The sequence below is a fragment of the Miniopterus natalensis genome, chromosome 9 (assembly GCF_054644295.1).
Source record: "Miniopterus natalensis isolate mMinNat1 chromosome 9, mMinNat1.hap1, whole genome shotgun sequence".
Lineage (NCBI taxonomy): Eukaryota > Metazoa > Chordata > Mammalia > Chiroptera > Miniopteridae > Miniopterus > Miniopterus natalensis.
In genome coordinates this window covers 19,861,408-19,886,273 of record NC_142089.1, presented here as the reverse complement: position 1 = coordinate 19,886,273, position 24,866 = coordinate 19,861,408, and the positions used below count along the sequence as shown (strand labels likewise).

At 37.4% G+C, this 24,866-nt stretch overlaps 1 protein-coding gene across 6 annotated transcripts; it reads right to left on the bottom strand.

Moving 5' to 3' along the window:
• Positions 1-862: 862 nt before the first annotated feature.
• Positions 863-23,599, bottom strand: ZMYM1 (zinc finger MYM-type containing 1). 6 transcript variants are annotated; one of them, XM_016218119.2, is made up of 10 exons: positions 23,442-23,599; positions 16,571-16,739; positions 15,272-15,344; positions 14,824-15,073; positions 8,383-8,539; positions 8,079-8,291; positions 4,975-5,128; positions 3,947-4,102; positions 3,752-3,789; positions 863-3,234 (listed from the first exon to the last, which is right to left on the bottom strand). In XM_016218119.2, exons 2-10 carry the CDS (start codon positions 16,664-16,666, stop codon positions 934-936), a joined length of 3,438 nt encoding a protein of 1,145 aa, XP_016073605.2. In that variant the 5' UTR covers positions 16,667-16,739; positions 23,442-23,599; the 3' UTR covers positions 863-933. The 6 variants fall into 6 exon arrangements, with proteins under 6 accessions (XP_016073605.2, XP_016073624.2, XP_016073615.2 ...); XM_016218138.2 differs by having other exon boundaries at positions 15,275-15,344; XM_016218129.2 differs by lacking the exon at positions 23,442-23,599 and adding an exon at positions 23,102-23,348.
• Positions 23,600-24,866: the final 1,267 nt, after the last annotated feature.

The window sequence follows — 24,866 nt, the reverse complement described above, 5'->3', positions numbered from 1 at the left end:
TCACAGAAAAGGAGAATACAAAATGGCTCAAGCAGATACCCAACCTTATTTTTTAAAAAAAAATATATTTTTACTGATTTCAGAGCGAGGAAAGGAGGAGAGAGAGAGATAGAAACATCAATGATGAGAGAGTCATTGATCGGCTGCCTAGCCTGCAACCCGGGCATGTGCCCTGACCGGGAATCGAACCCCGATCGCCTGGACCCTAGGTCAGTGCTCAACTGCTGAGCGATGCCCGGCCGGGCCCAACATTATTCTTAAGTGAAAGTACAAAATTTCACTGATTTAATGTCCAGAGATTAAAATACCTTTGACAAATGATCAGCAAAGATCGAAATATTTGACTCACATTTTTTAAAAAAAATAAACATCAATAAATCGATTTATTTAAAAGAATATGTTACAATTAATTACACTAAGTGACATTACCCAACAATTTTGGAGTGGTTAGCTCTAAACAAGGAATGAAACACTGTTAGCCATTACATGTCTGTGTATTGACTCTCACATATTGTTGCCAGGACTGTAAATCAGCACAATCCTTGCAGAAAACAATGTGCCAACCAAAAATAAAAATGCACAAATCTTTTGACATAGTAACTCTAACTTAAAATTTTATCTTACAGTAACTTACTAATGTGCAGTATGACCTATGTGCAAGGTTATTAAATGCAGCATTATTTATGCTAACAAAACAATTAAAATGTCTGTTTAGTAGGAACTATTCCAATATATTATGGTACACCCATACAATTAAATCTTGTGCAACTGTACAGAAAGAATTAAACTATGTACTGACATGGGACAATCTCAAAAATACCATGTAAAGTGAAAAAGGCAAGTTAAATATAAATTTTCTTGAGACAAAATTTTGAAACAAAAACTTATATTCCAATAGAAATACAAAATTCAGGTAAATTCAATGAGCAAATACTATACTTCCTTCATCTGACATATAAACTTTTCCACAATTCCATTGAGTCTTTCAGGCTCCAGCAGTTTATTTACTAATTCCTGTTCAACAGCCATTAGGGCCAAGCCACTAAGCTTCTCTTGTCCCATGGTATTACATAAATATGTTTTAAGTCGAGGCAGTATAGAAAATGAGTTTTCAACACTTGCTGAAGTAACTGGCCAAGACAGAGCAATATATAATAGCTTTGATATGCAAGGAATATTGTTATGAAGACCATGCTGAATAAACAAATAACCAAGACTGAGGAAATTGATATGATCATTGTCTATGACAAAGTTGAGCTTTGCATATTGCCGATAAAATCTAAGTTCTGGGATGATGTCTGCATCAAGTTTATAAAATTCTTGGACATGTTTGGCTGTTGCTTCATTTAATGGTTCATTCCATTTAAATAACAGTTCTGAAATCTGCTTCACTTTGCAATAATCAAATTCTGAAAAACATAGTTTTAAATTCTGTAATATAGTATCTAATCCTTGGTAATAAATACTAATTTTATATTGTTCTTCTGTTGAGGTAGGAAAAAACATGTCTGAATTGCCAAGAGCTACTGTCTTCTGAATTTTTCTTCTTTTATGAAAAGAAGGTCTTTCAACTTCGAAACCTTTACAGGTTATTTTTTGACATATTTCTTCTGCTCCATCCCAGATAATTTTGAAACAGACATCATTTTTTTCAGATGATAAACATTCCAAAATTGCTTCTATTTTTGAAGACAAAGAAAAAATGTCTATGGTTTCACTTCGAAGCTCTTTGGAAAGAATTGCTGTAACACTTAATAATCGATAAAGAAACTTCAAACAAAAGATGAATTCAAATTTGGAAACCATTGTCAACAAATCACTCAATTCATCAGCCAAACTTGTGTTAGAAGAATGGCTTGATAGAACTTCCAGTGTTTCAATAATCTCTGGAAGACCCTCAATCACAGACAGTAATGTATGATCATGGAGTGTCCAACATGACTGTGATAGATGTTTCTTGCATGTTTTGTTCTGACTCAGCTTACATACCTTTTGAAAATTTGCAGACATTTCCCCAGACATATGAATAGTGTTGAACAAAGAGTTGAGAGTATTTAGAGCACTTCGGAGTTCTTTTACTTCTTTACAAAACCTAATTACTGCTAAATCCAAAAAATGGGCATAACAATGTATGTATAAAGCTCTTGGCTCTTCCTTCTTGAATTCTGCTGCACTTTTATTGAATTTTTCCCTCAAATTAGTGATACTCTCATAGGCCTGGCCTCGTATTTTATTCAAATCAACTCCAATTTGCTGCAGGTAAGTTGTGATAGTCCTGTGAAGGCTGGTTCCAGTCCTCTCTTCAACATCTATGAAACCCAAGAATCTTTCTTTAATTAAGACAGCCTTTGGTGTTTTTTCTGGGTATCTTACACAAATTGAAAACTGTTCTTTAGTGGCACTATAAGTTGCCTCATCACATATTATTGAAAAAGCTGAGGAGACATTGATCTCATTCACAATATCTTGCAACATTTCAGTCTTTATTATTTCAATAATATTATTTTGAATTTCCGTACTATTATAGAAGTCAACTTGTGAATTCATAAGTCTATATATTTCTTCTCCTTTATCTTTTGCTCTGATTTCTAACAATTCTAAAAAATGGCCTTTATTCACAGATGAAATAGACTGGTCCTTTCCTCTTAAGGGCAAACATTGCTTTCCAAGAAATAAAATATTTTCAATTGTAAGCTTTAGGTACTTTTTATTTGCTTCAATTTCTTTTGAATGAACAGATAAATTGTCATTGACAGCATCACAAAACTGATATTCCCTCCAAAACTGCAATGACTTCAAATGCATTATACTTTTTTCATGCTTTCTGAAATTTTTCAGAGTTTTTTTCCAATTACAACTTCCATGGGTTGCAAATGACTCTCCTCCATAGCTGTATTTTTTCTGGCAGAACAACTGACACGAATAACAGAATGTCATATCCTTTTTAACAGTGGTTCCTAACTTCTGAAAATTTGAACACCAAAATTTTTTAATGCTTTGGGATTTACCTTTAACTTTTTGTACTTTAGATGTAAATTTTGGGTTACATAGTCTATTACTTATTTTCACAGATTTCTTATTGCGTGTAGCATCTTCGTTTGACACTTGCTCTTTCTGTACTTCTATAGGGGGTGTACGCTGACTGAGTACTGATGAAGATGGCAAAAGGCTTAGCTGTTCCACCCCTCTATTAGCAACACCACTACTTGAGTCACTGGGTGAACTCTTAGAAACCTTTAGGAAAAAATGATAAAATAACATTTGTTTTAACAGTTTTCAAAAAATCAATTAAAATATCAAACACCTCTATTCTAATAACACAATAAAGAGAATGGGTAAGTTACAGTATGAGCTCCACTGTGGGGAAACATTAACAGTTATTTATACCTTATCTATTTCCAATCTAGATTCAATATCAATTGTTCAAAGGGTTTTCTGGTATGTAATTATAATAAAAAATTTTATTGCTCAGGTAGTAGAATTGCTTAATAAATATTAAAATAAAGAACCCAAAGGAAAAACTATGATTAATAATACTTCTCTTTAAATATTCTTAATAATAAATTTAAATCTGAGATTTACAAAACAATATACACCAAAAGGTGTTTATTGTTTTAGTTTTTTGAGCTCTAGGATCAAAACAGGAATTAATATACTTAGATACACACACACATGCACGCACAAAATGATTATAGAAAAGTTTAAGAAAGAGAAGACAGTGTTCTCTCCCCCCCCCCAAACAACAACTTACATCCAATAGGACATTTCCTCTTTCTGAAGAAACTGTACCTGTTAAAGCATAAATTCAAGATCTTATACCACAATCTAGAAAATAGCATCATAAACAATAATTGCTGCTTTCATATCAGGCAACACAAAGAAAACTTAGAACATAGATTAATCAAGCATGGCAAAACTATGTATGTCAAATAACATCAATTTTTACCTTGTAAGACTTCAGAGTTCATGATGGGCAGGGCAACATGAGTATCTGCCAATGACATTATATTGCTTATAACTGGAGTTGTATCTTTCTTTGGAGAAAGGTGATTCTCTGGGGAAAGGAACTCTGTTGAAGTAGTGTGCGCCATGGAAACATTTACTGATAAAAATAAAAGATTTCTTATAAACCAGGGAGAATCCATCAGAAAGCATCAATCAGAAAGCACTGTTTTAATAAGTGTTTCAAAGAACAATGCAAACATCTAATAGCTTTAGGTATCCATGGGTATTGGAGTCATTTTTTTAGGGCTTAGGGATAATCAGGTCCTTTAGGATAACATCAATAATAGTGTTAAAACAATAATTTACATTTCCTATCACTTTGTATCTTTTACCTTTGCACACAATTCCTCAGTCTTTATACTATTTGCTTGAACTTTCAAGCAAATTTTTTTCTGTGAAATTACCCATGAAGAACAGAAAAGAGACTCCTACACAATCTCCTAATGGGTATCACTTCTAACTCTTCCAGGATTCACAAACCTCAATACAAATGGAGGTAGTTTGTTATCTAAACTAGTATTGTAGAGATTTCGATAATAAGCCAGTTTGCAAGATGTATAAGCCCCAGGGGCATCATTCAGTCTACTGACTGTAAATAGCACCACTGGTCCTATATGTGGTTCTTTGATGGAATACATAGTTGGCCCTGGATTATCTGTACTTTTCTATTAGTGAACTTCAAAGTAGTTCCAACTGCCTCTACTTTCACGTGAAAATTTTAATAGCCTTGTTTTTACAAAGCAGGGCTAAGCACAAGTTTCTAATACAACAATCTTTACAAATAATAAATCTCTGGTGATGAAATAGTCTCCCTTTTATACAAAAACACTGGAAACCATTTCTTTGTAACACATTTTGAATGGTTCTGACTTTTAAATCTAATTTGGAAATGAATCAAGGTTATAAATTAAATGAAGCAGTAATATTCTTCAGTAGTTACTAAACCTCTGATTACTAAGCAAATATTACCTGTAGAAGATTCCATCTTAGCTTTACTGTAAGCAGAGAAACAATTAACAGAGCAGAAAAGCTCTGTCTTCCCCAAGTCATTGGTAATCTCAATCATTTCATCTGAGGACTTCAATGATTTGCAAAGACCAGATGTAAGTGTTCTGGCTGGTTTCTGTTAGAGATTAAAATAATATAGTCTTGGTATATGACAAATTTTTAACATACTATCAAGAAAATATACCCAATACCACTGCTCTACAAATAATGACAGTGAGGCACATTTTTATCTTCTTAAAAACCAGAAAAGGCATCATGAGTTACAATGTTGAAATGCAGGAAATTGATCAGTCTATTAGATAACTATTTTGTATTATGTCTGATATATTAATGGCAATTATAATACACGTGAAAGCAATGAAAAAAGTGGTCACAGAAGATGTTCACCATCCCAAGCAATGAAAAGCCAATTTTATGAATAAAGAAAAGTCTTATAACTATAGGTTTTTCCTCAATGCCTGTTTGGGCATCAACTTAGGAAAGCCTTTTATTGGTGCTGAGGAGCTGGAAAAGGGCTTAACACACCTTACAAGATGCTGTGGGAGTCACTTTTTCTAGGCCAACTTACATGGTAAAAATTGCAAGCCTACTGAAAGCATAAAAGCAGTAAGAGATAGAGAATACAGTGTGTTCAATAAGCAGTAAGTGTGCAAAGGAAAAGGAGAGAAACTGTGAGGTTCATCACCTATTCCTTCTAGTGAAACAGGAACATCATTCTTGGACTTGATGGGCAATGATGAAATAGAACTGCTTTTGTGGGCACAAAGCACACAGACAAATGAAATACCTTATACAAATTTTCTTTTTCTGTGAAAGAATAGGATATTGGCAAAGAAACAATGAGAGAAAAAGCAGAATATAATTTTGAAAATTTGTATTTTTATCCTTTATTAGTATGAATTACTAGGTTTTGAGAAACCTCTAACAATTCACCAGTACATAACATTAACCAACAATAGTGGTATAATTTATAATTAATTATTCATATGGGAAGCTAATACTTAAAATAATATACTCTATTAAGATGTAGCTAAAATAATTACATTTCTACCAAACAATCCATTTTTTAAATTTTAAAAATATTTTTATATCTTTATTGATTTCAGAGAGAGGGAAGGAGAGAGAGAGAGAGAGAGAGAGAGAGAGAGAAACATCAATGACAAGAGAGTCATTGATCGGCTGCAGCCCGTAATCCAGGCATGTGCCCTGACTGGGAATCAAACCCTGATCGCCTGGATCCTAGGTCAATGCTCAACCACTGAGCCATGCCTGGCCGGGCCAAACAATCTATTTTTTAAGAAGTCACCCCATTTTAAGATTGATAGATTTGAACATTTTCTAATTCCTGATCACAATCACTAACAATCTGAATTTTCTCCATCACCAGTGTTACACAATATCTTAAATGCTACGCATAGTGTTAGGTGGTGCTTTTTTGTTTTAACGTTTTTGATTTTTTGAGAGCGAGGAAGGGAGAGGGAAACATCGATGATAAACATCAATAGGCTGTCTCCTGCATACCCCCTACTGGGGATCAAGCCCCAAACCCAGGCATATGCCTGACTGGGAATCAAACCAGTGACCTCTTGGTGCATGGGACTATGCTCAATCCACTGATCCACACTGGCTGGGCTAAGTAGTGCTTTTAACTCTTCCCAAATCAGCCCTGCTCCATCACATAAGCTGAATAAGTCAGCACACAATACAGGCTCTTAAAAACAGGACAAGAACTATTAAGTGTGAGGGATAAAGAAGGAAAACAAGGAATGGCATTTCTTGTCTTTGAAAGATTTTCATGCCTTCCATTCTCCCGTTTCTGCTCCCAAGACATGATATTCTCTGGTGTGCGCAGTCCGCCATAAAAAAGATATGGCTCACAAATCACCTATTTGATTTTTTTTAAAAAGTCCTCATTCAAGGATATTCTTTCTATTGCTTTTCAGAGAGAGTGGAAGGGGGGGGGGGGGGAGAGAGAGAGAAACATCCATGTGGGAGAGACGCATCAACTGGCTGCCTCCCGCACATGCCCCGACTGAGGCCAGGTATTAAGCTTGCAACCAAAGTATATGCCCTTGGCTGGAACTGAACCCAGGACCCTTCAGTAAGAGGGCCAACACTCCAACCACTGAGCAACACCAGCTAGGGCACAAATGACCTATTTGTATTGTGGTTTATTAAGACTCCCATCTTCAATGGCTTGTTTTTATGAAAGAATTTATAAATTTATAAGGATACAGTCAGGTCTCAAAGCATCATCTAAACAGGATATATGATAGTCCCAGCTCATGAAAGGGGCTCAGACCAGTGTTCATCTCCATTTACCAAAGCTTCTCTGCTCAGAACCACCCCAAGGCTCTCCTATCAACGGTGGGGGGTTATTTCTCATTGGTTTATTTCTTCCTCTTATGACTCAGAAAAAGCACGACATTCTTGATTCACCTTAACCTTGCTTAGGTGTAAAGAAATACATGGAATTAAAAACAAAAACACTTTTGTGGCTAAGTCTTACCAGTAGACTACTATTATTTTTGCTATCTTTATTTGTAGTTTATAAACAAGCTTCCATCTGTTTGTCTTTCTTCAAGGTAAGATGATCACCTGAGATTCTTTAGGAAAATCTCCATCTAGCACTTATCATGAATTATTATACAAGAAGGAACTATCAGAACTCTTTTATTTCATCTCCTTCACCATTTTACCAACTGAAACTGTTCCCAATGGTACTAAAATCCATATCCCCACATTTTCCAGAAGTGAATTCATTCAGAGCCAACTAATGGAAGGAACTCAGTCTTCATTTTGCATCTGAGTCTTACACAGTCAGATTCAAATGGAGTTGTCCTCACTTGAGGCAACAGGTCTTTTTTTATCCTCACCTGAGGATGTTTTTTCCATTGCTTTTCAGAGAGTGGAGGGGGGCGAGAGAGAGAGAGAAACATCGATGTGAGAGAGATACATCGTACATGCCCTTGACTGGAGCTGAACCTGAGACCCGCAAGTCTGTGGGCCGACGCTAACCATTTGAGCAAACCAGCTAGGGCTAGGCAACAGATCTTTATTCATACCTGTTGACATGCTGTAATACTCTTTAAACTGTTTAAGTAATGGGACTGTCCTTCCATCTGCAGTATATGGAACAGATCAGAACTAGTGTAACAGTAAGCTCCACAGTTCTCACAACAGTTCATGATGAGGTTGTTGGCAGAGTGAAACTTTGAAAAACAGGCATTACTGCAAAGAGTGTGTTTCACATTCTGATATTCTACTTCATATTGAATCTAGGGTAAAAAAATAAAAAGATTCTTTAAGAATTCTAGTATTTAAGCAGATCAGTCAGAGTCCCTAAAGGTGAAAAAAATTACAACTTACGAGAGTAGTCTTCTGACACATGCTGCATGTGGTTGAAATGCTATTAGTACATAGGTTAACAGACAGTTTTCTTAGACAAGACTGGCTGCAAAAATTTTTGCTAGAGGTAGTATCTTTCAGCTGGACACTGATGACATCCTTTAGATTTAAAATGTCCCTAAAAATAAATAACAAGGGCACCATTAAACAGTTTTACCATAATTATAATTTCTCTCCATAAGCTAAATCACTCCCTCAAACAACTCCCTCCCCTACTGTTTCATTTACCGGAAGAACTGTGAAATAGTAACAATATCAGCCTTGAAATAAGAAAACCTGAATTTGGTATCTAGTTCTTTTACTTATATGTCATTTTTACTCCCTAAATGTTAATTTACTCATCTATAAAGTAGGGATTATAAAACACATCTGATGGTGCAGTTTTAAGGATTACCTAACCTGTGTTAGCTGCTGCTAGTGATAATAAATAAGAAGTCACATATACCTGACCAACTCTGGAATCTATAGGACAGAAGATTTCAAAGTATGGTCTGCAAATCCCTGGGGACCCCCTCAGATACTTTTAGGGAATTCACAAAATCAACTATTTCCATATTAAGATGTCATTTGCCTTTTCCACTGTACATTTGAAAAGCAGTGGTGGGCCCTTATAATTCCATGCCTAGGTTTACACCCCAAAAAATTGAAAACAAGTACTTATAAAAAGTACATGTACATGCATGTTCATAACAGCACTATTTACGTTAGATAAAAACAGCCTAAATGTTCAATGAGTGAAAGGATAAGGAAATTGTGGTATATGCATGCAGTGGAATATTATTCAGCTAAAAAAAATTTTTAAATGAAGTACTGATATACATACTACAACATGGATGAAGCTTGAAAACATGTTAAGGGAAAGAAGCCAGGCACAAAAGATCACATGTAGGATCCCATTTACATGAAATATCCAGAAGAGATACATAGATAGAATGCAGGTTGGTGGTTGCCAGGGGCTGAGGGGAAAGGAGAGGGAAATGGGGAGAAAAAAATAAGGCATTTTACTTTGGAGTGACAGAAATGTTTTGGAACTAGATAGAGGTGGTAGTTGTACAGCACTGTCAGTGTACTAAATGCTCTGAAATGTTTTTTGTTATGCGAATTTCACCTCAATAAGTTGGGAGGGGGGAAAAATAGGGGTAAAACTTCCACAGCCGCATGGTTGGGCGTGGCTCAGCGGTTGAGCATCGACCTAGGATCCAGGTGATCAGGGTTCGATTCCGGGTCAGGGCACATGCCCGGGTTTCGGGCTCGATCCCCAGTCAGGGGCGTGCAGGAGGCAGCCAGTCAATGACTCTCTCATCACTGATGTTTGTATCTCTCTCTCTCCCCCTCTCCCTCCCTCTCTCTAAAATCAATAAAGATATATTAAAAAAAAACAAACACAAAAAAACCTTCCAGAGCCTTAGCACAAATTAAGGCAGTGCCACCAAAATGTACTGGTACTAGTGTTATTCACTGCCAAGTACTTACTTTATTAAACCTGATCCTTGAGTATACCACATCTTTTTAATATTCTGTGTGATGAAACGGGACATAGGCATAAAGTATTAGCCCTGTGCACCCAAGTATGATGGTTGTCTCAAGGAAAACCACATGTGGGAATGTTAAGACTTAAAACCTAAGTTAGCTACTTTTTCCATGAAACACATTTTTACTTGAAAGAACAGCTATTATCCAGAAATAGATGCCTGGCAGATATTTTCTCAAAAATGAATAAAGTAAGACTGTTACTTCAAAGAAAACTGGCAGTATTCCTTGCCAATGATAAAAATCTGAGCTTTCATCGAAAATAAGAATTTTGGAAAACTTGTATCTGCTACCTCTAGCTTAATCACTACCCATCACTTAGACTGACTTTCCTGATGAGATTAGTGATTTTAAAGCACAAATGTGATTTAAAAAATGTTGCATAACGAAATGTGTCAACATCTGCATAACTCATTTTTCAACGATTGCATGTAACAAAAATCATTTATGGGTAAAAGAGCCAAAGTACAAATAGACCAATGAATTTTAACTTAGCAGTACAAGAACTTCATTGATAAGGTCTCAGATTATACATTACAACTAACCTTTAAAAACCTACCACTTGTTTTTTTGATGTATCAAAGAAGAGCATCCTCCTTTTGAAAGACTAGAAGAACACTCCTCCTTTTTCCAATTACATATTTTGTAAGGCCAGATTTTCTTTAGACTTTGGCCAAAACAATATTTTGCCTCAAACTGGATACAGAAGGAGATATGAAAACCCAGCCAGACATTAAAGTGTTTCGTAAAACTGATAAAAACAATGCTCACTAAATTTTTCTTAAAATTTCTCCTCATGAAATTAAAAAAATATATATGGCTATTTTTCATGAAAATATTTATGTCAGCATGCACTGAGTTTATTATTTTAAATCAGTTAATAGTTTTAAAATTTCTCATTTTTAATTTCTAACATAGTATATATTGTTAGATATAACCTACCTAAAACTACAATGCTTTGAGTCTTCAATAATTTTCAAGAGTGTAAAGGGGTCTGGAAAGCAAAAATTTGAGAACTGCCGCTACAGGAAACCACCAACATACCTAGCTACCTAGAACCCTCAGAATATGACTATTTCAGGATAAGTTTTTCTGATGAAATACCCCTGAAATCAACACTTTTAACAGTTCAACATTTACAAAGTTTTAGTATATTATGTATGGTTTTTCTATCCTTTTAAACAAATGGTACCAAAAATAACAGGTTCATTTCATTATCACATCATCACTCATTTTACTCGTTTAAAACACAGCTCTAAATGCAGTCTGAGTTGTGTTATCCTTGTACTTCATGATAAAAATTCTAGGGTTCACTGTGTGCCAGGCAGTGTTTAGGCAATAGGGATATAAATATGACTAGCGCCCAGCCGGCGTGGCTCAGCAGCTGAACACTGACCTATGTATGATCCAGGAGATTGCGTTTTGATTCCTGGTGAGGGCACATGCCTGGGGTGCAGGTGCAATCCCCAGTAAGGGGTATGCTGGAGGCAGCCGATCAATGACTCTCTCATCACTGATGTTTCTTCTCTCTCTCTCTCCCTGAAATCCATAAAGACATATTTAAAATAAATAAGAAATAAAGATGACTATAATCTAGTTTGTAATCTTAAGAAGTTCACTGTCTAAACTGGGCAGTATCAATTCTTTAAAAACACTAATTTTATGATCAATGCTTTGGGAGTTATGAACACTAAAAAACAGACCATGGAACAATTAATCTGGGTAGGTGGAGGGTAGTAAAAAAGTAAGGAATGGTGTGGGAACAGAAAAGAGGTAAAGATATTTGAGGCAGACCTTTAAGAAACAAAATTAACCAGATGGGAAGAGAGGCAGAATGTACTGCATTGACAGAAACATGGAACTCTGAAAATGCTTACTGGTTTATGCTATTAGTATATTAGATTGCTGGCTTCTAATCTACTAAGGTCTTATAAAAACTCAAAAAGTGAAATTTGTTACAATGCCTAAAACTAGCTTAAACAAACTCTGAGCATAGATCTGAACAGTTATCCTATAAGTAAGGGTTTAGCGTTAAATACATAGCTCTCAAAAAAAAGTCTCCTTTCTAACATGATTTAAAATTTCATTTACAAAGCTATTTTTTCATCTCATTCATGAACTACAGTAAGAACTTCATTAACTCAAAACAGATTTAAAATCAATGCTATCAAACCTTAACAGTAACAGATAATTAGCTAAAATCCTGAAAGCTATATGTTAATATGAGACTAATGAATGTGGAATAAAAAAAAAATTCTGAAAAAAGCATAGGTTCCTCTAAACAATGGATGGCCTCTCCTAGCCTAGGCATTACTACCATCTATAAAATAGTATTTTGTATGAAAAAAATTTTTATTCCAAAGGAAGCAAAACTTTCATATTTTTGCTCATGTTCAATTTATTTGCCTTTGAAAACAACATACACACTAAATCCTTCCTGCTTCAGCCTTTTCAATCTGTCTGCTAAAGATGTATAACGTCATTGCAAACATAGCAACATGATACCTTAATTTCTCAGGGCCTCAGTTTCCTCAAAACCAAAAGAAAATGTTTGGACTGGATGATCTCTAAGGTCCAGTTTTATGATTCTGCAGAAGAAGAAAGCAGGCTAAAGAAATTGCCATACAGCCAGAGCAAAAAAAAAAAAAGAAAAGTCACCCTGGCCAGTTTGGCTCAGTGGTTAGAGTGTTGGCCCATAGACCAAAGGGTCTTGGGTTCAATTCCCAGTCAAGGGCACGTACCTGGGTTGCAGGTTTGATGCCCAGCCCTGGTTGGGGCACATGCAGGAGGCAACCAATCATTGTGTCTCTCTCATATCGATGTTTTTCTCTTCCTCTCTCCCTTCCACTCTTTCTAAAAAATCAATGAAAAAAATATTCTCGGGTGAGGATTAATAAACAAAAAAAAAAACCAAACACAAGAAAAAAGGCAAAGTATAGTATTAAAGGGCTGAGAAAGGACAAGAGAAAGGTAAGTCACGTTCCGGGGAGTAAGACTTGAAGCAATGGGTAACATTTGAAGCAGCAGCCAAACGAGGAACTGAAGCAACCAATAAAGAGTTTGTGAGTTTGTTAAGAGAATAGTAACAGTGACACCCAACATTTATGAGTGAGTTCTTGTTACATGCCAGTATTGTTCTGATCACAAAATGTATTATTTAATACTCATAATTCTTATGTACATTTAACAAAACACATGCGAATATTACAAAAGAAGTTCTCAATCCTTTTCAAACTTCAGCATGTACAGTAGTGCCCCTGATCCAAGGTTTTGCTTCCCGTAGTTTCATTACCTGGGGTCACTGCATCATCACAGGGATGAGTACAGTGCAATATTTTGAGTAAGAAATCACATTCACTTAACTTTTATTGTAGTATATTGTTACAATTCTTCTATTTTATTATTAGTTATTATTGTTACTCTTACTGAGCCTAGTTTATAAAACTTTATCATAAGGATGTACGTACAGGAAAAAACATAGTGTATATGGGGTTTGGTACTATCTGTGGTTTCAGGCATCCATGGGGGGGAATTGGAACATATCCCCTGTGGATAAGAGAGGTCTACTGTATGTCAAACACCTGGGGACAAAGGCAGTTCTGATTCAGTAGGTCTGGGTGAGACCAGAGATTCTGCATTTCTAACAACCTCCCCATTGATGCTAATACAGTTGTGCAAGGATCACACTTTGAGTAGCAAAATGTAGCTGTAAATGGAGGAATCAAGATTCAAATTGCCCGGCCTGGTGTGGCTCAGCGGTTGAGCGTCGACCTAGGATCCAGGCAATCGGGGTTCGATTCCCGGTCAGGGTACGTGCCTGGGTTGCGGGCTCAATCCCCAGTTGGGGGAGTGCAGGAGGCAGCCAATCAGTGACTCATCACTGATGTTCTTCTCTCTCTGTAATCAATAAAGATATATTTTAAAAAAAGATTCAAATTAGGCCCTGGCCGGTGTGGCTCAGTTGATTGGGTATCATCCCATGCACCAAAAGGTTGCTGGTTTGATTCCCGGTTAGGGCATAAGCCTGGGTTTCAGGATCCATTCCTAGTAGGGGGCATGTAGAAGGCAGCTGATTGATGTTCCTCTAGCTCTAAAATCAATTTAAAAAATCTTTAAAGAAAGACCAAAAAGAAAATCCACATTATGGCAATCTGATTCCCAAACAAGACATTATTTGAAAAGAATTTGTGGCCTACTGTGTTTTCTTGTTCTGAAACAAAGACATTTAAAATTTAGCATTATTATTTAATGAGTATTAACAAACCAGAATTATACTAGATAAGACTCTCAAACATCTCAGGTACAGTTCAAAGTTTTGGACATTCTTCACGAATTAGGAAATTACTACTACTTACTTTCTCTTATTTTAAAATAACTCACACATGTATAAAAGTAACCAACTAAGACCAAAACAATAGCTCATGAAAATCTTGAAAAGATTACATCCATCTATCCATGATTACCTATGGCTGTTGAATTTTCAAGAGAATGAAATAACTTCATTTACCATTGCAAAAGAAACATAATTTTTATACCTTGGAAGGTCCAAAATAACTGTTATACGATTAATTTTTTAGTAGGTAGCTCCCTACAGTTAAATGATAAAATAAAATGGGCATATAAGCTTTAAAGTCACATTGTTTAAAGTTGAAGAGAAACAGAACTCAAATTTTAAATTCTGCAAATCTCTCAATAAACAAAAAACTATTTCTAAAGACTCTATTAGAGAAACTGAAAGCAGAAGCAGCTTCTTTTCCCTAAATCAAGGTGATACTTCTTCAGAAAAAAATGAAAATGTAGAAAACAACAGCCAACCCTCTAATCAAGATCTAGGTAGGGAAGTAAAAGGGGGCGTAATTTAGAATTATATACCTTGAGCAGTTTGCACAAGTTCTCTTGGGAAGAGCTGATAAACTACCAGATGAAATGTATTCAGTGATGCACAGTGTGGAGCAAAAAAGCTGCGTAGACCCCTTTCTCTGAAAAGCAGTTTGCCCCTTCTGGAGGATTTTTTTACAGCCAGAACAGGAAACCTGAATACCTGTTGTTGAAACTGAAGGAAGCATTTTATTCATGCCAGATGATGCCAGAGAAGCCTGCATGCCTGCAGTCGTCTGTGAAGCTATAAATGCCAAACAGGAAGGGAGAAATTTAGTATTTACATAAAACTAAGTATGCATTTTTTTCATTTTATTTTAGAAGTTACTTCTGGACTTAAAACTCAAAACAATGCACTATTCAAAGGCATTCTAAAAAAGTAGAATAAATTGGCTATCATACTGGTCAGAATGAATATGACTAATTTAAATAATTCTATTACCACGGTCTGAAAACGCAGTGTTTATTTTCTGTTCATTCTCCTTAGTTTTGGACTGTTGGGCTTGACAATACTCCTAAAAAAAACACATTGAAAATAATGAATACAACATGTTTTAAACAAGCACATATTTGACAGAAAATGATAAACTATGCTCAAGTCTCTTCAGTGAATTGTATAATTGAACTGAACCATGGTACATAGGTAAGCACTTCCCTTTTGGTGACCTTTGGCTAATAACACCAATCAATTACTACATTATTTTCTATTGTACCTAAATGTGACTTCAGCCAATTGTCTCCATAAAGACCTTGAACACAAAAATTGTTAGATTGGGCTGAATGAGTTTTACAAAGGAAGGTTTTTTTCATAGCAGCAGGCAATCTATCTAAACTTGATCTATTTTTGAATGTATATGGGTTGAAAAAGCAACAGATGCTTCCTAGATGGACAATACACTGTCACCAACTCAATGAGAGTCATTATCCTTACTTTAGGGTATCTTTAAGCAGAATATTATAAATAAATTAAAACTGGATTTACTTTTTGTTTCATTAGAAATTTCAGCTAGGTCATATTGCAAGGAAAATTTGGCGCTACTTAAAGAATATCACAGCTTGAATCAATGTTTTTTGGGTTTTTAAAAAAATATCTTTATTGACTTCAGAGAGAGGGAGGGAGAGGGAGAGAGAGATAGAAACATCAATAATGAGAGTCATTGATCGGCTGCCTCCTGCATGCCCCCTGCTGAGGATCAAACCCCAAACCGGGCATGTGCCCTGACTGGGAATCAAACTGTGATCTCCTGGACCATAGGTTGATGCTCAACCACTGAGCCATGCTGGCCAGGCTCAATTAATGCTTTATAGGTTCTTTAGCATGCAATGTCTACAAAAGTTTAAGAATAAAAACATGAAACTAATTTGGACTAAAAAATTATACAGGAAATAATTCTAAGAATTTAAAATGTATTTATTCTACAACTTAATAGAGGCAGTAGCATAAAAACATATAATTGGTTTTTCTATTGCTTCAAGTTAAGAAAAAAAACAAAAAAATGTGTTATCCTTAGATAGGCCCATAGTATCCTTTTATCGATCCAAACACCCAATTCCGAACAACTCATTCTCTCAAATCACATTCTTGTACATACTTGTTTTGGCACTGAACACCGCATACCTTGTATTATTTGATCAAATGCCATGGGATTTAAAATTTTCAACCAATAAACGAACATCTAAATAACTAAAATTTACAATTCAACGCTGCTCTAGAAAAAAGAAAACAAGGTACTAATTTTACCTGAGCATTGTCGGGTTCTGTCTTAATTTCGTCCGGCTGCAGCAGCTGTGGTGACATTGCCTTGTCACATTCACCCTCTGTTGGTGATTCTTTCATTTCAGTATCTGACTAAGGGAATTCTCCAGTTCCCAAATAATGGCTTTCTTCTTGGGGAACAGCTTCCAGATCCCTAAAATAAAATGTGAATTGATGAAGAGTTCTGATTTTAAAGTCAGAACTTCCTCTTCCCCACCCCTCCCCAGCTCACTTCTACCTCTGTGACTTTCCAAAAAAACTTCCTCTTATAATTTGAGTCTTGAATTCTTCTCTTAGCCAGAACTCAAGAACTGAGGCTAACACCTTGTGCCACTTTCCTGCTGCTAACAGCACAAAAGGGTCTTTAAAAAAAAAAAAAAAATTTTTTTTTTAATTGATTTCAGAGAGAGGAAGGGAGAGGGGGAGAGAGAGGAAGGGAGAGGGGGAGAGAGAGTTGAAACATCAATGTTGAGAGATGCTCAACGGCTGAGCCACACCCAGCCGGGCAACACAAAAGGGTCTTTAATAGCTTGGCCTCGAGGTTCTCATGTTACCAATACTGACTTTCTTTCCTTCATCTACTCTTCTCCAACAGAGCTTTACCTTCCACTTACTTCTCTGACAGATACACCTCTATGCTTTCTTCTAAGACTGGTCTTCTCTGCTTCTATTTCCCCTGGTCTGACTACAGCATAATACCACCAAACCTACAAGTTTATTTTTAATTTATCAGATAGTCTTAGAAAATGTAAAGCTTTCTATCTGATGTTAATGCAATCACCTGTACTCCCTACCTCTCCCTACCACTGCCTTCCTACAGAGCCAGTTATCATCTGCATCTTCAACTCTTCTTCCTCTCCTTATTGATTCCTCTCATATATAAGCATTTAAACACATTCACGGATCCAACCTCCAAAGCTACTGCCCTTTCTCGGAACCACTCTTTCCCTCCTTGAAATTATCTCCTTCCTTGAGTCCTATGATTCCAAGACCTATTTTCTCCTCCTAGTCTTTGCCAGTCTTCTTTTCAAACATTTTCCCCACCTGCTTCTAAAGTATCTGTGTTCCTCCAAAGCACAATTCCCCATGAGGAAAAAAGAAGGGGTTTTATGGAAAGTAACCTCACAGCGTGATCTGATCCTAAATTCCTAACTGGGCAGGTCAAGGTGGGTAGTCATGCCCCAGGCCTATAACTTTTTAGTAAAAGGTTTAATCTTTGTCTTAAGCAAGCCCTGTCCATTGTTTCAATGCATTTAGTTTAACACACCTTTGAAATACCCCTTTTAGACCCCTCCTTCTAAAATTAACCAATCTCAAGAGAGCAAATAACCTTGACTATTCTTTAATTCAATCCCTGACTTGCTTTCTCTGGCCTTCGTGTAATCTTTCTTATGTCCCCTCCTTAATTTCAAATGTATAAAAGAAACTTCAAAACTGTTATTCTCTAGAGCATTTGACATCTTGCTCCCCAGCATATGCCATCAGTTTGGCTCAAATAAAAATTCTCTACAGGTTTGGACATTTCTTTTTAAAATATGTATCTATTGATTTTGAGAGAGAGAGAAACATCTATCTGGCTGCCTCCTGCAAGCCCCCTACTGGGGAATGTGCCCAGACTGGGAACTGAACTGGGGACCTCCGACCTCACAGTGTATGGGACACTGCTCAACCGAGCCACACTGGTTAGGGCTGGAAGTTTTTCATGACATCCAGGACTCTTCTCACTTGCTCTACGGGCACAAACTTGGATTCAACTCACACTTATAGGCTAATTTCCCCCTACATTCCTGAGCTCCAGCCCATATACCTAATTGCCTATTAAGTACCTCCAGTTGCATGTTTCACAGGTTCCTCAATTCAAGAAATTTAAAACCATACTCATATTTTCTCCATAAACTTGCTTTACACATGTTCCCTTTCTTAGTAAATGGCACTGTCAAATACCCAGTTTTCCAAATCAGAAATCTAGGGGTAGTTCTAAATTCCCAAAGTCCCCAGATTTAATTACCAAATTGGATCAAACATACCTTCTAAATACATCTCAAATCTATTTCCCATCGCGCCTCACACCTGTGACTACCCCTCTACCACCCCCCCCCCCCATCGATGGATTCCTTTTTGGCAAAGAGATAACTAAAACCCAAAATCACAATATAAAAGACTGTTGCACATTCAGGCTTAAAAAAAGAATTCCAGTCCTGGCAGGGTGGCTCAGTTGGTTAGAGTGTCATCACGATTCACCAAGATTTCAGGTTTGATCCCAGGTCGGGGCACATACAAGAATCAACCAATAAATAAGTGGAACAACAAATCTCAATCTCTCTCTCTGTCTCTCTCTCTCTCAAGGAGAAAAAAAGAAAAAGCTTATATAGTCTCTGCCCAGCCCATTTGAGCATTACATACAACCAGCAAAGCAAAACTGCTTGGAAATTAATCACTAAATTGTCACTAAGTAGATTCCCTTCACCTGAAAGTAAATATGCTCTGTAAGTCTAAACATCATTTAAAAATAAAGCATACAGGAGCTTTGGCATCTTGGAATCCCTTCAAACGTAGGCAAATAATGGAAAGCACACTGAAAATGTTGTTAATGAACCGAAAATATATTTCTGAAGGGAAATGATATAAAACATTTCTTTAGCTAAGAGAAAAACAAAAAAAAAGCAAAAAAAAAAAAAAAAAAATAACACCAATGACTTCCTTTTCCAGATGCCCATTAGAGTAAAATACGTCCCAGACACCTTTTTAAACCAAAGAGGAATATATCATAGAGAAGAAAACAAAATTCACATTAATATTTAAATAAAACATGAGGTCTCAAAGAAATTGCAAGCTATTAGGAGTTACTTTCAGACACAAACCTTCAGAGGGAAATGTATACCCTTTCCTCCTGGAAAATTAATACAGTATCCCTTATATAAACCCGGTGCTTCAAACTACTTTACCTTAAGCTTTTAATTCCTCCGCACTATACTTGTGCTCACATTGTTTTCCTACCTGAAAGTCATTTTTGCCTATCCAAATCCTACTCAGCTTTTAAACCAACTCAGCTCCAGGTTTTATCAGATTGGCAAGAATTAAAAATAAGACTGATAAATCTAGGCACAACAGAGTAGCCTTTAAGCATGTTAAATAAACACTCTCAGTGAAAACAATTATATAATTAAAAGGCTTTACCCCTGAGGACACTTTTTAGAAAAAGCCCAAGCAGAAAACAACAGCATACTGAACTAAGGAGACAGGAGTCCTGAGTTGCCAAAGCAGTTGGAACTCAAGAGACACAATTTGGGAGATGAGGGAACCACAGCGAAATAAGGCCCCAGATTTGCATACAAATATCTCCCTAATCCCCAGCACCTCTAAAGAGCAAGAATCTAAACGACCTAGCAGAAAGTAACAGTTGGGAGTCTAAAGAGCTGAGAAGAGATTATTGTAGTTTCGCAGAGTTAAGAACAGAACTGAAATTTAAGCCTAGTAAAGGTAACTTGGTAAAGACCTACCTGGACTTTCAGTTGAGACACCAGGGAGCCATGCCTTTGGAAGAAGGGCCACACCCTAAGGAATGTCCTCTCCCCCCCCACCCCCAATAAAAAACTACTAGAATTTAGCAGGATTGTGTTAATACCAGGCCAATCCTTTCACCACTTCTCTTCATCATTGTACTAGAAGTTCTAGTCGGGTCAATAATGCAAGAAAAAAAAAAATCTTGAAAAGAATAAGTAAAATTGTCATTATTTATAGATGACATGTTATGTACATAGAAAATCCAAAAGGATTTCCAAACAACGATTGCAATTATTAATTTAGCAAGGTCAATAGTCAAATATCAATTATATTTAATACTAGAACAATTAAAAAATAAATTTTTAAAAATATTTTTTATAGCATAAAACATCAAATACAGGAATAAATCTAATAAAATATGTCAAGACCTCTACACTGAAAACAAAACAATGCTGAGAGGAACCAAGGAAGATCTAAATAGAGAGATAAGCATGCTCATTGATTGACTTAATATTGTTAAGTCAGTTTTCCCTAAATTGAGCGACACATCCAAATCCTAGAAGGAGTTTTTGTGGAACTTGCAAGATTCTAATCTCAAAAAAAGAATAAAGTTGAGTACTTCCTGTTAGATAGACATGAACAGAGCAAGGACAATGAGCCAGGTACAGGAACTCATCAGGGCAGAAAGCCCCCATGCCTAGCAAGGGGCAAACTGGGAAAACAAGAACCTTGTCCCCAGGGTAACCTATCCTCCCCTACCATATGGCTGGTCATGTGATTTAGACCACCCTGAGCATTTCTTCCCTAAAGATAGCATCTAGGCCTGAGTTGTATTTCAGCTCCAGGCCCAGAAAAGCAGCAAAACCAGAGAAGTGGTGTGATGGCTGCCACTGGACCAGCTACCTTGACTAATGACCCCCTGCCATGTCACAGACCAATCAGTTGAGACCATGACCCTGAAAGAGCACAACTGGAAAGCCGATGAATATTCTATTGAGACACTCCCCTGAGACCTCCCCTAAGATTTCCACCTGCAGGAGAGAAATACACTTGGGACAGAGGACCCAGCACTGGCTCCCCATCAGGAAGAACACCAGTACCATCTCCTTCACTCTTCTTCCCTCGGAGGGGACCCCATGAGACTTGCAACCAGGGAAGCAACGGACAGTGGCAGATCGTCCGGAGCTAACCCCCTGAACCTATCTCCAAGGCCCCCTTCTCTCTGACTTCTCTGTGAGTCAAAGCAGCCCAGCCTAGGTTATTCCGTTGCCTCCTCTATGCACCTTCTTTGTTTCATGGTCCTAAGTATATTTTTGCTACTATGCTGGACCCAATGCCTTTTGGCTCAGTGCCATGTAGGCCTTCCTTTTGGATATCCCCATCCCCTTTTTCTTAAATAAATTCAATTTTTCTTTATTCACTGTCTGAGGTGGCTATTTAGCCTGCCCGCACATCACCGACCTTAACCTTTCACTTCCGATAAAGCTACAGTAATTAAGATAGCGTGATATGGACACAAGCAAAAATAAAATGACTAATGAGAGTCTTAGGAGCAGGCATACTCCATCCACCCTCTTATTTCTTTGCATTACAGATACTTCTTTATATGTTATATTTTGCAAAGATTTGTTGAGTTCTGCAAGCTTTTACTGGCTTGATAGGAAGGCTGGAGGCAGAAGACTAAATGCTTTTCAAATTAAACTAAAGAGAACATGCTCAGTTCTATAGGCAACAGGAGCCCCTATTAATTAAGTGCCTTGATCCTGGGGTTAGGATGCCCCCACACTTGTAATACTCTGCCTAGCACAGCATGAAAATTGCAGTAATTTAAGTGGTAAGTGTATACAAGATACAAAGCAAAAATGAGTAAAAAGAAGATGGTCAAAGAAGTCTTCCAGAAGGTGAATTTGAGCTAGGTTTTAAAGTAGGTTTCTACGACTCAATAAGGAATATTCGCAGTATAAGGGAAGCATGTGCAAAAGCACAAATGTATGGGAACTATAAGGAGTAGAGTTACTGTTAAAGATAAAATACACAAGTGGTAGTGGAAGGAAATGAAATTGGAAATGAAGACAGAGATCCTACCAGGAAGGTCTTTGAACACCAAAAACTTTGAAATTAATCTTGTATATAAGTAACTTTCGATGTTCAGCAAACATGTCATTCACGTCTCATTTTTAAATAAAAAATTACTTTAAAAAACTAATAGCTTGGCCAGGCGTGGCTCAGCGGTTGAGTGCCGACCTGGGATCCAGGCAATAGGGGTTCGATTCCCGGTCAGGGCACATGCCGGGGTTGCGAGCTCAATCCCCAGTCCAGAGCCGATCAATGACTCTTTCATCATTGAAGTTTCTATCTCTTTCTCTCCCTCTCCTTTCCTCTCTCTGAAATCAATAAACATATATTTTATTAAAAAGTAAAAAATAAATAAAATAAAACCACGAGATCCACTTAATGTGTTATATACCAAATGTTAGGTATATTTGGAGCCGTTCAAAGCATTAATTTGTGCTAGATTAACACAGACCTTCAGGAAATAACTTTTCCTGTCATCTGGGTAAATATAGTTCAATTCTTTGTAGCTATTTCATCAATGAGGAAGGTTACAGCTTTGCACCTATCCTTTTTCGCGCACAGAAAACCCTAGAACCAAATTCACTATTTTACCAAGGGCATCCACTTCTCTAATGCTCTTGCCGCAGCCTAGGAGTTAAACGGGCAGTGTTGTAATTTAGTTTTTGTTATAAATTTTAAGGGCTTCTTGTCTTATAAATTTGTGATGAGGAACACAAGTAATTGTCAGATGTTACTGATGATTCAACTCTTAAGAAAAAAACTCTCCACTTATCTACTTTCCAGCTTTTGGTTTAGTTTCACTGAAAAGCATGCCGACACTGCATCCCGAGAAAGCCGAAAAAGTTTCCGTTTGCAAACTCTAGTCCACGCAAACCACGATCCTCTCAATCCTGTCCACTAAAGCAAAACACCGAAATAAAGTGCTAAGAACTGTACCTTCATCTAAACTCGTTCCAAGTCCGAATTCATCAAGAGTCAAACTTTTAATTACTTAATCTTTTTTTTTTTTTTTTTAGCTGAGATACCGCGCACAATTCAATTCGCAAAAGGAGTTCCAGGTTTTCAAGGTTGAAAACAATCCTGACTCAATGGAGGAGACCCCACGAATGTTATCAGATGAACGCGTTAGTAACGGAAGCTGCGGAGAGACCAAAGGCTGAAAAAAAAAGCCGTTACAACGTAGAAGCCGAGGCGGCGAGAAACGCTCGAAGTGGGGGACAAGGAACCCCCCCCCCGACTCTATGACGATAAGGTTAAAGGTGACGGCAACACAAACCTGGGGCCTGCCCTCCGAATTCCCGACGCCCAACTGGCCGAATCCGCACGCGCGGCCGCGTCTCTAGAAACTGCCCAGCGCGCCGCTTCCGCCTGCGTTGTACAGGTGACACTCTCCGCCCACCCGTGAGGCACAGGAATAAAGGGCGACAGCACAGCCGCGTCCGGAGGCTCGCTAATTCCTCTCCCCGACGCCCCCCACTCAAGGTTTCTCACGGGAACTCCCACCGGAAGGGAAGGTCGCGCAAACCCAGCCCCTTTCCCGCGGTGCTCTGCGGCCGAGCATGCGCAGCGCAGCCCACGCCGTGGCCCCCGCTCTCCCGGGAGGAAAGGGCGTGGCCGGGACGGGACCTGAGGCGAGCGGGAAGGCGGGAAGGGCCGTTAGACCTCCGGGGCTTAACCCTTGAAGCCCAATCTAGGTGGCAGCCAAATTCGGACCCTTAGAGGCTGAGGCGGCGTGGATTGACTCCGAGCTCAGGCGGGGCGATTAGGTTTCCTGGGTTCGAGAGATGGCTCAGTTGGCAACTTCTGTAAATCCCCATTTCTTCATCCGTGAAATGGGGATAATTATACTGCCCACGTCATAGGCCTGTGAAGATTAGAAAGGCGATGTCGGTCACGTGCCAGATACAGAGTAAATTCCCAGTAAAAGGAGTTATTCGCAGAGATAGAGAAGGGGTTCGGGCTTCTCCCATTTTTTTGGAGCTCTTAGTATTTTAAAAATTAAAATAATGCCAAAACAATGTGGCAAAAGTTATGGTAGATTTTAAATGCTTCTTAAGTTAAACATCGTCGATACCTAAAAAAAAGTATAGGATAAAATAAGTCTGCTCTTCCTTAAGTCATAATAGGACTATTAAGATATATAAAGTCGAATGGATTTATTGCAATCCTGCCTTTGACCGTACTACTTGAAATATTATGAAAAGTCTAAATATGAGGCCCCTTGTCAATGTGATGTCCATGCCAAACGAGTCTCCTGATCCCTGCTGCTCTGGTCCCTAAATATACTCTGCAGTTGATTAAGCTCAAATCCAGACCCATTGGTGATGTTGAATACAGTTAGTCCTCAATATCAACTATAGGTTCAGCAACTTTAAGCGAAACAACGTATAATGAACTAAATTTTACCTTAGGCTAATTGTTATAAAAAAGTGTTAAATTCCTAAGGCATCTCATCAACTTTATAATGAAACATTATTCAAGGACCTGCTGTACTAGACTGGTAACTGAAATTAATTTCTCCAACAGTTATTCCTACCGTCATCATAATGGTATGTAGAAATTAGGTATAACATTATCTGTTCTCTGTTCCCTTTGTTCCCTTTTCTTGCCTTCTTTTGGCTAATTTGAACACTTTTTAGTATTCTGTTTTATCTATTGTGTTTATGACTATAACTCTTGTATATTATTTTTAGTAGTTGCT

Bases quoted from the DNA above. Each gene is read 5' to 3' on its own strand.
- ZMYM1 (XM_016218119.2), bottom strand. From the start codon at position 16,666: ATGAAAGAATCACCAACAGAGGGTGAATGTGACAAGGCAATGTCACCA. The intron at 8,540-14,823 runs GTATATAATTCT...ATTTATTTTTAG, and splicing joins ACTTGTGCAAACTGCTCAAG to GGACATTTTAAATCTAAAGG. The intron at 5,129-8,078 runs GTATGAATAAAG...AATCTCTAACAG, and splicing joins GTATTACAGCATGTCAACAG to AAACCAGCCAGAACACTTAC.